The sequence below is a fragment of the Podarcis melisellensis genome (genome assembly GCF_964234715.1).
Source record: "Podarcis melisellensis genome assembly, chromosome: 13".
NCBI lineage: Eukaryota > Metazoa > Chordata > Lepidosauria > Squamata > Lacertidae > Podarcis > Podarcis melisellensis.
In genome coordinates, this window is record NC_138545.1 from 39,883,193 (window position 1) to 39,899,115 (window position 15,923).

The window sequence follows — 15,923 nt, forward strand, 5'->3', positions numbered from 1 at the left end:
TTACGGCACTTACTTGATAAGGTTCTGGAAAGCGTAGCCATCTGTCCACTGCTCAGTGTAAGACGCTCCGTGCCGCACCGTAGCAAAGTGACCCAGTCTCAGCCGATCCTGCATACTCTTATCTCGACATGCCATCTTTTCCTGCTTTGACTAGGGAGAGAAGGATAGTATGAATCAAGGCTGCCACAACTGGGGTTCACCACACTGCTAGTCAGTCAATGAGGACTGAAAATATGAACGATGCAAAGTTTAACACTCCTCAAGTGTAGAAAATAGTCTGTCATGTGCAAACCTGTGGCCTGCATCTGATCCCTTACATGTGGCTTAGCAACTGGTTCTTTGTAAAGAAAGAAAAAGGGCTACATACACACATTCAGACCAAAAGTGCTGCATGCATATGCCTGGAAGGGAACAAAATGGGAGATTTCCATCAAAATGAACGGTAGCTTATAGCCTTTTGAATGCAATTCAAGCCAGGGCCTTTTAGGCCAGAGCTGAAGAACGAGGGGAAAAAGTGGCTCTTTATCCATGCATCAATTCTAAACAGCAAGAGATGTTCTCAATGGCTACCCCACTGTAATAAACGTCACAGCCCAAGCCACACTGTCTTCCTGATGCAACACAGCCTGGTTTTGAGGTTTGGCAAGTTTCACTGCTCACCTCTCTAGTGTTGTAAATGTCATTACAAATTTGACTCCACAACCCAAAAATAACTTTTGGTGATGGAGAGAAGAAGAAGAAGAAGAGTTTGGATTTGATGTCCCACTTTATCACTACCCAAAGGAGTCTCAAAGCGGCTAAATTCTCCTTTCCGTTCCTCCCCTACAACAAACATTCTGGGAGGTGAGTGGGGCTGAGAGACTTCAGAGAAGTGTGACTAGCCCAAGGTCACCCAGCAGCTGCATGTGGAGGAGTGGAGACGCGAACCCGGTTCCCCAGATTACGAGACTACCACTCTTAACCACACCACCACACTGGCTCTCATTTGTTCTAAATGCACCTCCATGTGACAAGGTCTGAGTTAGGATGTTCAGTGGGTCTCCAGGAAGGGACATACTCAAAAGCAATGCTCATAAAAGATGGTGGTGTAGTATAACTATTTGGAGAGGGACTGTAGCTCAAAAGTAGAGGAAGTGTTTTGCAGAAAGTGCCAGGGTGGACTCAAGCCGATCTGACTCAGTATAATATACCCTTGCATGCATGTCCGTATGAATATGATAAAACAATGTCCTCATGGGCCCACTACATTTGTGCAATCTTTACTCCGATTAATGTGTTCATCAATACCCCCAAGTATGCAAGTTACAGCAGGATACAAGTTCCAACAAAATGCACAGAACTGAAGGGCTGGGAGGAGAGAAGAGGGCAAAGGTGAGAAGGTTGTAAAGGGCAATTGGGAAGCCAAAACTTACCTTTTCTATAAGAAGCTTCTTGCTCATTGTCACACATCTATTCAACCGTTCTTTGTACTTCTCAAGCATTTTCTGTTGTTCATCTATCTGTCGCCTTAAGTCACAGTTTGCCTGAAAACAGAAGTAATGCTAAGCAGGTAGCCAAAACAGAGAACAGCCAAAATCTCACCTGAACGGCATGAAGGCAGAGAGGGAAATGATGAAGATGCTGTAGTTGTCAAAATATAGTACCAGAGAACATAGAAGGCACCACAGTGTTCAACTGTTGGGCCATGCAGGAATTTTAGTCATTTCACATTTGTATTAAGTGGTGTAGTCATAGGAAATTATTATTTTTTTAAAAAAGGTTGTTTGAATAGAAAACAAATTCTTCATTGGAATAATCGGGTTCTGCAAGTACATGGTTGGGTGTTTCAAGAAATCCTAGCCCACCTACAATTTAATCATATTACTAGCAAGTTCCCTATGTTATGGATACATTACTGCTCTATGTGTTAAAAAAAAATTATTATTTTTAGTATAGTTTACAGGTGTACTTACTCTCAATAGGTCATCTATCCTGCCTTCTTTCTTCTCCAGGTCAGAGTTCTTACTGTTTTCTAGTGCAGATATTTTTTCTACCGTGAGATCAGACTGCAGGAGGAAGAGGGAAAGAGCTCAATGTGAAAAATGACCCAAAAAAATCACCCTAACCCTAACCCAAAAGGTGATTGGGTGTTTTAGGGACAGAAAAGCATGTCAAACACTTTTGTTCCTTCGTGACCAATGAATGGAACAACCTAAAATTATGGAGAAAATGTTTTCCCAAACCAAAACATCAGGCAAATGGTACAGCTGGAGCTGAAATCTTTTCACATCTGTCACAAAAGCCTTCTCTAGTCCCTAAGGGGAAAAAAAGGGCTGAGATTTCCCAAGTGTAGCAAAGCTGGCAGAACTCCATTCTAATCCCAGTGATGTGGGGTCATGGGGGAAAAAGCAAGCGACAAGCCATACAGGCCGGGGAACCTGTGGTCCTCCAGATGTTACCCCCAGACAGCAAGAATAATGGTTTGGGATGGTGGGAGATGTAGTCCACCATCATCTGGAAAGTTGCAGGTTCCCCACCTCTATCTTAGGGCACAGTTTGTATTCCCTGAAACTTTGTGGGGGAAACAGAATCACACCACTGTCGCTCAGCACACTAAATCTATAAAGGGTATGAGAGGCAGGGTGGGTAGGATTGTGTGTGGAGCTGACATGCCTTGCCTATGAAGATTTTAATCACGCTTCTCCCAAAGCGTGTTACAGCCATACATAATGGTGTGCCTTTGAGCAAGCCACTTTCCCCTCAGGAAAGCAGCCTACCTTTCAGGGGGTATTGGTCTCTTTCTACCTATTTTCGGTTGGTCACCTTTCCAAAATGCAACACTGCCACAAAGCTTAAAAACTGAAACCACGGCTGGGTTTCACAAGATCCTATCGTCTTCAATGAGAAGATCAGAATCTGGGGACTCGTTTCCCTGAAAGGCAGCTTGTCCACCAATACCAAATTTCCCCTCCGTTATACAGTGGTGCCCCGCAAGACGAACGCCTCGCAAGACGAAAAACCCGCTAGACGAAAGGGTTTTCCGTTTTGGAGGCGCTTCGCAAAACGAATTCCCCTATGGGGTTGCTTTGCAAGACGAAAAAAATCTTGCATCCCCCCGTGGGTTTTTTTCCGCTTTTTCCGCCCTTTTCTTAAGCCGCTAAGCCGCTTATCAGCTGTTCCGCTGATAAGCTGCTTAACAGCTGATCGCTGGAAGCCGCTTGACAGCTGTAGCGCTAATCCGCTAAGCTGTCAATGGGCTTGCTTCGCAAGACGAAAAAACTGCTAGACAAAGAGAATCGCGGAACGAATTCTTTCCGTCTAGCGAGGCACCACTGTATAACCAGAAGGGTGAGTTCTGGGCAGCTGTCTCACCTCCACAGTGCAATGGTGTAGCCCCAAAGGCCGGGGACCCCTCATTGCACATCCCAGACTCATCTACAATTTAAAGGGACTCTGCAGCAGATGCACATGGGATCCTCAGCAGAAAAATCCATCTGAAAGGGTCCTAAAAGTTTGAAAGCCATCATTTTATATGGTTGCCCTGATCAGAGGCCTCTTAGTACGAATAGGGATTTTGAAGAACACATGGAAATCCCATGTGCTGGCAGATTCTTTCTTTTGGGGATGGTGATGCATATGTTGGAAACGCCAGATGCAGATCACAGCACTCAGAATTGTTCAGACAGCGTGCACCCATTTTGCAAAAGGAGTCAGGGTGGAAGAACAGCAGCATTTTAAAATAAACAAATGAACAGCAAAATAAAAGACAACTTTGTCTATCATTGGGGGGCAATGGTGGGAGGCTGGAGGAAAGAAAAATAGCATCTCCTCTGGAAATTTGCTGACCAAAACACATTGTTTTGAATAAGCCAACAATATCCCTAAGGCTGAAGGCACTTAGAAGGAAACAATTGATAATGGAATAAACATTAGCCTTCTTCTGGCCTAGCTATGTCACTACCTCATTGCCCTCCATTATTTCTCCAATGATACGTGTTTGACTCAAGCAAGATACAACACAGACATTGCAGTACGTTGTTCATCGGTTTTATACCTGTGTCTGTTTATGCTGGACGGAAATCTGTTTTTGGGAGGTGCAGGAATGCTCTGTGTTCCCTGAACCCGTTGAAGAAGGACTGCCTTGCTGGGCCTGCAAGAAAAGGAGTAAATGAAGGACATGGGCTGTAAATTAATAGGATGGCAAAGCATTATGTCAAACACACACTCTTCCCAGCTGTTACCTAAGGTTATAGAAAGCAATCTTATCTTGCCTAGTTGAGTGCTGTCAATTCTGATAGGCAGCAGGTTTCATATTTCCAAGGAAATAGAATTAACATCGGCAGTAACAGAGCCAGGGTGCTGCAGGTTCCCTCCCCTATTAAGAAAGGTAGCTGTGTTTGGGGTTTTTTATTTTACAGAAAAGGCGAGCAAGTGGTGACATCATAGAAGTTTATAAAGCTATGCATGCCATGGAGAAAGAGGACAGAGAAAAGTTTCTCTCTCTCTCTCTTGTAACACTAGAACTTGTAGACATACAATGAAGGTGAATGTTGGAAGATTCAGGACAGAAAAAAGAAAGTACCATATTTTTCGCTCTATAAGACGCACCAGACCATAAGACGCACCTAGTTTTTGGAGGAGGAAAACAAGAAAAAAAATATTCTGAATCCCAGAAGCCAGAACAGCAAGAGCAATTGCTAAGCAGCGAAAGCAGCAATCCCTCTTGCTGTTCTGGCTTCTGGGATAGCTGTGCAGCCTGCATTCACTCCATAAGACGCACACATATTTCCCCTTACTTTTTAGGAGGGAAAAAGTGAGTCTTATAGAGCAAAAAATACAGTACTTCTTTACACAACACAGTTCCCACAGGAGGCAGTGATGGCCACCAACTTCAAAGGCTTTAAAAGAGAATTAGACAAATTCATGGAGCACAGGGCTATCAATGGCTTCTTGCCATGATGGCTATGGTCTCCACTGTTGGAGGCAGCAATGCTACTGAATACCAGTTGGGAAGAGTGTTCTTGTGCTTGAATCCTGCTTGCTGGTTTCCCATAGGCATCTGTTCCGCCACTGTGAGAATAGGACGCTTGTCACTGGTCCGATTTAGCAGACTCTTTTTATGTTCTTATGTTTAAAGGTCTGTCTGATCACATGCACGGGGCTAGGTCCTGATTAAGTCACACTTTATTTCCATTAAATCAATGGGATAAGCTAGTCATGACTAATTAAACCCCCTTGATTGCAATGGGACAAAATGAACAACTAGCTACATCTGGACCCAACCTACAGTTAAGATGATTTAAAAAGCACATTAGAGATCATTTCCAGGGAAAGAGCCAAAATGCTTTTAAGAAAATGAATTGTTTGTAAAGTCTTGAATGCATTTCTTCGCCAAATGCCTGGGGTCTGGGGCAGTGACACAAAGATTTAGCTATTGGAGCTAAGAGGCTCGAATGACAACCCTAGAAATGCAATTTGCTTTGCAATTAATAAGCCTGTACAGATTCTTTCTATGGATGCATTTCAATGTGGAATCTTAGGAGACACTGCAGAAAAGAGGGGTGTGTGAATCATGAGAAATAAACATTTTAAAGTTGAAGCACTTGGCCTTCTAAATAAGATTAGGTTACATTTCACAATCTGAAGATGTAATTGTCAGAGCAAAGGAGTACACAACTTGTTCAAAGCCAAGAGCTACCTTGGAAGCACGTCACAATGCCATTTTGCCCATTTTAGTTGCTACTTGCTAGTTTAATCAACATGCCGAACTTATATGTGATGGCCACTCAGCCACTGCTGCAAAAGAACTGACTATGCTACCCTATCTTGAAGTTGAAACCATTAAACAACGAAAACGTCTTTCAGACCATGAGAACTGGAAAAGCTGTGATTCTCTAAACTTCAAATTGTGTTCCATTTAGAAACGGGCAGCTCCATTTCATCAGCATGAAGGGATGGGAGAGAGGTAAAGCAAGGAAAATGGGAGGGAGAAGAGGCCCCAGAGAAAGGAGTACCTCAAGGTGGGGTCAATGAAGTAGGGATGGGGGAAGAATACTTCCTAAAGAAAAAAAGTAAAGCTAAAACCTTTAGCTAGTTTTGCTGTCACGAGCTGCAACCACTGAGGAATAGAATTTGAAGAAAAAGAAAGAAACCTGAGATTCTAATAAGGGGGCCATACAGATGTGTGTGGGGGGGGGATTGGATGCTATCCACCCATGTCAGACCCGTTCAGACCCCCTTGAGTGTGGCCATTAAGACCATGCTCACCGAAGAAAATGGAAAACAGAGGCTTGCACCCCTCTGGGCCAGCTGCTCGCCCTCTAGCCGCTGTTTCGCCAGCATCGCCGACACCAGCGTTGGCAGAGCAGAGTGATCCTCCTGCAGTTCCTTGGCTGCGCTGTTGTCTACCCCGTAAAGCGGCTGCTCCATTCGCCGCTGTAATACATTTAAAGAAAACCACAAGATACTTTGAAGAGAAAAGAAGGAGGGTGAGGTAGGGTCATAGATAACAAATCTGATCCATGCATTAGTAAATACGGCAGTTTGGAAACAGCAAGAAGAAGCAATGGGAGGGAGCGAGGAAGCGTGTGATCTAGCTACCAAAAGCGGGCCCATTACTACTAGGCAAATAAAAGACAACAGTCCCTGATGCCTTTGCACCTTTTGGGGCACAATGGAAACCTATGGTATTATGTGAAAGAAAAGTACCGAGCCTCAGACTCACAGGCTTCCCAAACACCTCTCCTCCAAATATTACACCACAGACATTTAGTTTTATTGCTGTATTGCTCTTACAGTGGTACCTTGCAAGACGAAATTAATTCGTTCTGCGAGTTTTTTCGTCTTGCGAATTTTTCGTCTTGCGAAGCACGGATTCCCATAGGAATGCATTGAAAATCAAACTTGCAAGACGTTTTCGTCTTGCAAAGCAAGCCCATAGGGAAATTCGCCTTGCGAAGCAACTCAAAAAACGAAAAACTCTTTCGTCTTGTGAGTTTTTCGTCTTACGAGGCATTCGTCTTGCGAGGTACCACTGTATTGTTAAGAAGCTTCTCCCAATGTTAAACCAAAATGTACCCTCTCTTAACTGGAACCTGTTAGATCTTGTCCTGCTCTCTGTGGCAGCAGAGAACAAGTTTTTACCCTTTCCTATAGAATAGTCTTTCAGGTAAAGGAGTGTTGTTATCACATTCTGCCCCCCACCCGTCTCCTCTTGTCCAGGCAAAACGTATCTCTATGTATTGAATGAGAACAGAAGGGGGAAAGGCATCACAATATGATGGAAGAGACTGCCAAGCATCATTTCTCTGGGTTGATGCAAACTTGCAACATGGGCCCTCCTCTTACTTACTTACTTTTACACACACAAACACACACACACACCCTGCCCCCAGATTTGTCTCTTTTGAAGAAGTGACAAAGAAAGGCTTCAACTCTTTAAAACATGTAAGGTTGATTGGTGTCATTCAGCTTCTTTTAGTTCCCTTTGCTTAATTGTATTACATCACTGGTTGCTTGATTTGAACGAACAGCCAGATCTAGGTTCACTGGCATTAACAAATATGCTTTAGCCCTTTTTCCCTGTTCATGAATGACGTCTAGAACATTGACAGTTTTCCTACACGTTGAAATAACACGGGGTCTATTTACTCTCATATGTTTGGGAACCTGCAAATTCTATCACCATTACTTGACTACCACTGGACCCAAATTTTAATGGTGCTTCTTGTTTGCCACATCCTTGTTCACACTTCCTGCCTGCACAGGAGGGGACTTGTAGTTTTTGAGATAGTGTGGCATACCTCTGTCTCTCAAATGACATGAGATGAAGTTCCCTATCATTCCAGAGGGGGGCTGGAACAACAGCTCACTGTTACTTGTTCTAACACTGCTTCTGATTGGCTCTAACGCTTCCTACAAAAACTAGGCATATTACAGACACACAGATACAGGGAAATAAGCTTGGATGAACATCAAGCATGATCAGCACTTCATCATGAGGGGGGAAATGAGGCTAGTCCAGGCTAGATCCTCTAGACCCAGTAAAGTGTGCTCATCTCTACCATGCTCAGCTTGGGCCCTGAAAAAACCAAACCCAAACCTTGCAAATGTTTCCTATAAAAACAGAAAACAGGACAACCTTCCAATGATATATGTATACAACATTGGGAAAAACATACACCATACCTCCTAAAAAGGATGAAGGTAAAAGCCAACCCTGCCATTTGTCAATACACATGCACATAACAATTACACACTTGTTCAGTCTACATGTACAGAATGACTTTTTGAGAATATTATATCCTGCAGAAGATAAATGTGCAATTGAGGTTGTAATAAACAATTCCTTTTCAATTCTCCTAGCTGAGTAAGCTGTAAAAACAAGTACTAGATTTGGTTTTATAAGGTGTCTTTATAAAAAAAATGATTTATTATGTGCCCTCTACAAGGTTTCAGGGTGGGTTACAGCAATATAAAATGCAGCTCCAAGACAGTTTGAAACAAATTACAATCACAACTAGAGGGGGTCTTAAAAGTGTCAACAGATAGGGTAAACAGGTGCATACAACAAGAAAGGTGCCAGATGCACCTATGTGGGGAGGGAATTCCACAATTTAGGAGCTGTCATCCCCCCGCCACCTCCATCAACTTCATCCTTTTATTTGTATGCCCCCTTTCCATAGTTAGAACCATGGATTTTTCCACATCTCAGATTACCTCTGTCAGCTCAGTTAGGAAGGCTGTAATGCAGTGAGGTGGATGCCACACCAACAAAATTCCTGTTCCGCCCAATGCCACAAACAATCCTTCAAATTCAGAAACAGTGTGGACTGTCCTCCTAGTGAGGATGATTCTGATTCTCTCTCACCGCCCCTCTGACCTGAATGGTGCTGCAGCAAGTACCCAGGTGGACATACGTAGCTGCAGTAGCATAGGGCCACCAAGGTCATCTGCCCAGTTCTCAGTTATGAATGCCAACTCAGCCCCTGCTATTAAATTGTGGACAACAGATGTTTTATTCTGGACAGACTTGGCAGTTACCACCAGCACCAGGTGAACTGACTGGCAACCCCCGACTCTGAAGCACAGCAGGCAAAGCAGAGGGAGCAAGGGCTTTGATGTAACAAGCACTCCCCACAACTGTATATCTTTGTTTGCCTCCATATCTACCTCCCATTCCCATTCCCCTCTGGGGCAAACCTATAACTTCCCTAACCTGCCTCTTCTTAAACTTGTTCCTGAGCAATTTAGAATCCTTTAAAAAAAACCTACAAAGACACAGAAAGGTATGGTGACGTGGTCAATCCAAACCTCTTTGTTAAATTATTTGTCCTAGGATTAGTAATGGTACTTCTAGCTCAAGCTACCTTATGTCAAAATCACACACATAGGTGGAGACACTTGTCATTTCTGTGTAGTTATGTACAGCAATGGATAACAGACACTGCCATTAAATTTTACATGGGCAGGAGAAGGAAATGCAGTGCTAAGAAGATTTCTATCTTGCCCTATGCCCTTGAAATGTTGAGTCATGCTGGTTTTCAACTTTTGATTGGCCTTCATTCTTCTAGAAATATAGTTCCTGCCACATCTCGTTCGTATGTATGAGCCTCCTCCTTTGAAGATTACCTGCTGCCTAGCTACTGCACAAACACCTTAATCAAACAGAGCCCAACACTGGGTTAGACAGACAGCAAAGACAGCAGGAATAAGAATTTAGGTAGAGGAAATGTTAAAGGGAGCATTCAGATCCCACCACCTGAACCCTGGGAGCTTTGCACTACCACCAAGCATTTCTGAACCACCACCTATTAGGACTGTAAACGTTGCTTAAATTTAAAGCTCAAAATGAGATTTAATAAAGCAATATATAGAAATGATACCCTTTTCAGGGTGCCACATTACTCACAAAAGCCCACATTCTGTCCCTTCAAGCGAATACTTACAGGTAAAGGATTTGATAAGGAATGCTGTGGCGATGATCGTGCAACAGGTGGCACGCTTCTTCCAGGACTTGTTCCTGGACCGCTTCCCCCAGCAAACTAAAATTTGGAGAGGACAAAAAAAGTAGGCTAGTAAGTTCATGGAAACACTGTGAAAGTTTCACAGAGCAAAGCACACTGCACAGGTGTATAGAAACTGGGGCACAGAAAACTATGCACACAAGGGAACAGCTACAATTAAGATCTGGATTTTTTTTTGCCCTAAAACTATATTAAAAATATAAAGAAGACAGTTCCCTAGAAAATTTAGTCATTTAACTGCAAGGGCCTCCCTTTTTAAGATGTTTACATATTATTTAGAAGAGTCCCTGTCTCTAACCTACATGGAAAGAATTTGTAAGGACGTCATTTTCTGAAAAGTTACATGTAAAACTGGCTTACCTCAAAATAATCACTAATTTTATGTCCCCTTGGAGTGACTTTGCCTGGAAGGAAAAAAACAACAGGTGGTATTAAGCCTTCAAAATCAAAATATTCTCATGCTTCAGGGTTTAATTCTTCTTTTTAAAAATTGTCTTGGTTTTGAGATAAGAAGGGAATTGGATAGTACCAAAGATTATGGATGTGCCTGTTTATTATAAGGGAATTTCCAGACTCAGCTATCCATGTGCTGTAGCATTCTGCTCCTCTTAATATGTAAGACTGTTGATGTTTTTTGTGAGGGGAAAAAAGGATCCTGCACAGCTGGCTTCCTTTTTAAAGTGAGGATTGTGCATGTACTTTTCATGTAAATGACAGCTACATTTTAGGAGGACTCCCTCCTCACACTTTAGATGGTGTGTGTCAGAGTGGTAGACCAGAATCAGACAGAGCCTCTGTGTTGATGTAGAATAAATACCAATTAGGACCAAACTCTGAAACGACACAGTTTGGGGATAGTTACCTAGGGACTATCCGAAATGTAACACTTATTCTCAAAGATTCTCTGTTGCTCCCCCAAAAGCATGTTGGAGAAAAGGAGAAAGACATGTGTGCATGCGAGCATACACAGAACAGCAAAAGGAGCAAGTGGCAATGGTGGTACAACTGACAAGAGCTCAAAGAATGTGTGTGCATGAATGCAAAGGTTCTTGGAAGAGGCACTGAGGATGGATGGGGGAAGGCATGGCAGAAGTGGGTGGACAAGGAGCAACCATAATGGGACCAGAGAAGGAAGTGTCATCAGTATGGGCCACGATTCCAGACTATGCAAAGGCTGCTCCATATGATTCTTGGGATTAGGTCTTCTGGATGCTCTCAGTCAACACTGAAAATGACCACTTAAGAAAGGAAGCATCAGAAAGGGATTTTTTTTTTTTTTACTCTTTGTCACAAATTAGGTCTGCATTCTCCAATATACCAACTTCTCATGGATTCCTAAGGGCTATTTCAACCATTAGTATTATTTCTACATGGAAGTACTTCAGTGCCTCAAGTTTTGGGAAAATCATGTGTGATAGAGATGTGTGATCAGTGCAAGTAACTATCTTTGCCAAGCAGCCACTGGAAAACCATGCCCAAACGTGACATGCGCATGTAGTGAAACAGATGCAGGTGAACATTGCAATAAGACTGCCTTAGGACTAAAAATGTTTGTCTTATAATGCAGCCGGCAAATTTTCCCTGAAGGGAAGGGTGCTGCTCCAAGCTCAAGATCATAACAAGTTGCCCAATACACCTTTGAGTCAGACTCAATGATATCAAGGGAAAAGAGAATTCTCAAACAACCGTGCTCATTACTGAATGTTTGGAGATCCTAATTAGGGGGCCTAAAGCACAGCTTACCTTGGTTGGTCTCAAAGGATTCCCCTTTCCTCTTCCTGTTGCGCTGGTCATTCTGCTTTTTTTCTGGAGTCTTAAGGGGGAGAAAAACAAATCCCAAATCAATTTCTGCAAATATCTCAGCATCAAAGCACACTAAGAAATTCAAAACCCCCTGGCAGACTTCTCAGTTTGTAAATACAGAGGGTTATGTTTCCCCTCTTTGATACTTTTAAATGCAACCGTGGAACATGAAATCAGTGACCAGTGCACCCCCACTAACAGCAAGTATTACACCAAAAATGAATTAACCCCATTAAGGAAGACTGCAAGGCACTTGAGAGTTAAGATCACTGCCTTGCACCTTCCCGAGGGCTAAATTGTTTGAGTTTTGTTGAGGCTATTTGCATAGCAGGGAATTAGAGAGTCCAAAAGGTGGCATATTTTCTCCTGCTGGAATGGAACCCTGACTATTTTCACATAGTTGACAGTAATCAGGTAACTTCTGGTTTGACCCCAGGACAGGCTGTCCAGTAAACACCAGGTTCACTTACTTCCAGCTCCTTGTCACTTAGTGAGCCCACACTGCACAAACTCTGATTGGAAGATTCACTGTTCAGGGGCCCCTGGTGAAATAGACAAAAAAGAGAAAGTATTATTTACTTATGCTGAAAATGGTTATAACTCCCCAGAAAAGGATCTCTCTCTCACTCACTCTCTCTCACGCACGCGCGCGCGCGCGCGCACACACACACACACACACACTCAGACTTGTTGCATCCTTTTTCAGTGCAATGAACTGTCTACAAATGAGAAATTAAAGTAATCATCTCTTTCTTTGGTGCATTTACAAAAAATCTCAGTTCTAATGCTGAACAGCATAGTGCCAAAACCTATCACAGGAAATTCTGTTGGTGCTAACTAGCTCCTGGTTTCTTTGCACATGTGCAGTTCCCTTCCCATATCCAATTCTGGTACAGGATGCAAAAAGTATTTCCAGGGTACCTACCACCTGAACCAAAGACTATAAATCAGGGGTCAGCATACTTTTTCAGCAGGGGGCTGGTCCACTGATCCTCAGACCTTGTGGAGGGCCCGACTATATTTTTTGGGAAAAAATAAACAAATTCCTATGCCCCACAAATAACCCAGAGATGCATTTTAAATAAAAGGACACATTCTACTCATGTAAAAACACACTGGTTCCTGGACTGTTCATGGGCCGGATTTAGAAGGTGACTGGGCATCCAGCCCCCGGGCCTTAGTTTGCCTCCCTATGCTATAAGCTTAGGATGAAACAAAACTTGCATTTACTTGGTTAAACCTGTTTGTGTAAAAATTGATGTAAAAGCTTTTAAGGAGCACTGGTGACACAAGGACACTTGCATCCTGACATTATGTTGGGCGCCACTGCCATCTGTTCCTAGTGGGGAAGGGTGTTATATATTTAAACAAATTTCTTGCCCACCCTTTACTACAAGATCGCAGGATGGGCTACAACCATGCAATAATTATACAATATTAAAATCAAATCAAATCATTTAAAAGAAAAAGATCAAACAGTACACCAAACAGGAAGGTGGCATGCCTATTAAATATTTGTTGAGAATAGAGGTACAAAAATTGAAGGACCGTTCAGTGGACCTGGGGAAAAGAAAAACCTTAATCTCTGGGTAGTCATCAGAGCATAAATACCTATGACTCCCATTACCAACAGGACTCTCAAGCAACAGGAATATTCTCACCTAAGTGCCAATTCCTATCTTTATATACAAGGAAGAATTGGCTACAATTACACAACAAACTATACAGTAGAACTGCACCAGATGCCCAAGCACTGAATAAAAATGTCCTTCTGGTTGCAGAGAAACACACATGAATACTTTGGCTTTAAACTCCACTCAGGTGGTATACTTGTGTCTTGACAATGTTACTTCAGATGTAAGATGAGGGCCTCACATAACTAACCAAAAAAATTCTTGCACATTAATACATCAGGGAAAAGGCTCAGCTCGGCAAATAGGGCTAGTTCTCCCTAAGTTCCTTTTCAGTTCACACATAAAAGCTTATCTCACCAACCATATCCTATTCATTCAAAAAGTCTTCAAAAGATGGTGGACTTATCTGTTTTTTTAACAACAATTTGTGTATTTTTAATAACCTAAAGTTTTCCCATAATACCTTTGTAATACCGTGGGAAAGTTTTACGTTTGGGAGTATCCGATGGAATTGGCTGGCAAATTTAATTGTTAAAGTAAGGTTAATGTCGACATGCAAGTCAGCGCACAGACTAATAACAGAAGAGTTACAAAGATTTGAGAGACTATCCACATGAACCAACAGCAATGAGATCTTTGAAAGAAATTGGGGGATTTAGTTACAGATAGGTAGCCGTGTTGGTCTGCCATAGTCAAAACAAAAAAAAATTCCTTCCAGTAGCACCTTAAAGACCAACTAAGTTAGTTCTTGGTATGAGCTTTCGTGTGCATGCACACTTCTTCAGATACACTGAAACAGAAGTTTCCAGACCCTACTATATAGTGAGAAGGTGGGGAGGGGTATTACTCAAAAGGGTGGTGGGGGATTTAGTTCATCATATTTCCCTTGAAGAAGTTTAGAATAACTACATGAAGAAGTTTAGAATAACTACATGAAGGAACGTGAAGCTCCAAAACACACACAGTGGCTAGGTTGATTTGTGTTAAGTACAACATTTGCTAGTGATGCCCACCTGGTGCCATCATTAACACCCTTCCAGCTCCAGGTAAAATTTCTCTACTCCCAGCTACTTGGCAAATGAGGATGATATTGTGACTATTGATGGTACGTTTTTTGCTGATGCTCTATTGGATTTGTTTGTATTGTATGGTTTTTACTGCAATGGATTGCTCTTTTTCTCATCGTATGCTTTGCATTTTGCTTTCTCATTTTGTAAATTGCTTGGAGACTTTTTACTGCCAAGCAACTAATAAGTTGAAATAACAACAACAAAATGTATACACCATTATTATTAATAAAATACCAAAATAGTACCATTTTGGCCATCTCGGGAATTTGAATCTTTTTCTTTCTTTCTTTGAAGTGGAGCAACCTGGACCTCAAAATTAGACCTAAAATTAAGATAAGAAACTGTCCCTCAAAGAGGTAAGGAGGCGTTGCCAATTCCACCTTCATTGCAGTCATGTGAACCAAAACTGCATGACATTCCTGATTGTCCCCCAATTCCCAGCTGTTTTTTTTTTGAGGGGGGGCACAAGACTGTCTTGTTTTATTAATTTCCCAAATGTTTTCACTAAGAAAGCCCAAGACGCAAGCTTAAAAAACCTTCTTGAAATACTGCAAAGCCAAATGATAAGCTCATGACAAGATTTAATGGAGCAAAAATGAATACGCTAAACTTGGCTGCACATAAAATCAAACTTAATGAAACCCAAAGCAAGTGATGACAGTTCCAAATCAAATATGGTCTACAAAAACTTTGTTTCAACAATCCTCCAGTCCAGGCATAGGCAAGCTCGGCCCTCCAGATGTTTTGGGACTACAACTCCCATCATCCCTAGCTAACAGGACCAGTGGTCAGGGATGATGGGAACTGTAGTCTCAAAACATCTGGAGGGCCGAGTTTACCTATGCCTGCTCCAGTCTATTATTGGCAGGCTAGCAACATGTCTGTGATGGGAACTATGTAACACAGACTTATTTGCTACCTGTTTAGGGTGAGAAGCAGCTGTCACGGATAAGCAGAGATAGCAAGGGGTTAAATTCAACTAAATCCTACTCAGATTAGCCCCACGGATATCAATTAATCTAAATTAGTTATGTCAATTAATTTCAATGGGTCTACTCTGAGTAGGAGTACCACCTAAGGATTATCGCATGCAGGCTCTCCTCTAGCCTCAGAGGACTACCAGACTCTCCTTTCACCAACATTTGCATTTATATACCATATTTTTCGCCCCATAGGGCGCACCGGCCCATAGGGCACACCTAGTTTTTTTTGGGGGGGGGGGAAATAACGGAGAAAAAAAATTATTTTCCCCTCGCTGTCCCCCGAGCTTGTGGGGCTGCCCGATATCTGCCCGAAGCCCGGGGCGCGCTATGGAGCGCGCCCAGGTTTCAGGATGCATGCTGCTATCCGCAAGCCTTGGGAGCCCGACGGGAACTCCCACGGAGCTCCCAAGGCCTGCGGATAGCTTCCTG

At 42.6% G+C, this 15,923-nt stretch overlaps 1 protein-coding gene and 1 long non-coding RNA gene across 8 annotated transcripts in view; one reads left to right on the plus strand and one right to left on the minus strand.

Annotated features, from left to right (window-relative positions):
- Nucleotides 1–15,923, plus strand: part of LOC309354443 — a 609,149-nt gene that overhangs the window by 399,455 nt on the left and 193,771 nt on the right. The gene's annotated exons all lie outside the window — the stretch shown is intronic.
- The window catches only part of TLK2 (tousled like kinase 2), a 38,966-nt gene that overhangs the window by 15,467 nt on the left and 7,576 nt on the right, over nt 1–15,923 (minus strand). For 5 of the 7 annotated variants that reach the window (XM_081883985.1, XM_081883987.1, XM_081883988.1 and 2 more), the window contains exons 3-11: nt 12,278–12,349; nt 11,748–11,817; nt 10,365–10,408; nt 9,927–10,022; nt 6,247–6,414; nt 4,034–4,129; nt 1,953–2,045; nt 1,413–1,523; nt 14–150 (exon numbers count right to left, since the gene is read on the minus strand). In XM_081883985.1, the coding sequence (XP_081740111.1) occupies nt 14–150; nt 1,413–1,523; nt 1,953–2,045; nt 4,034–4,129; nt 6,247–6,414; nt 9,927–10,022; nt 10,365–10,408; nt 11,748–11,817; nt 12,278–12,349 (887 nt within the window). Of the gene's footprint in view, nt 1–13; nt 151–1,412; nt 1,524–1,952; nt 2,046–4,033; nt 4,130–6,246; nt 6,415–9,926; nt 10,023–10,364; nt 10,409–11,747; nt 11,818–12,277; nt 12,350–14,756; nt 14,814–15,923 lie in introns of those variants that run through there. The other 2 variants (XM_081883983.1, XM_081883989.1) reach the window with 2 other exon arrangements.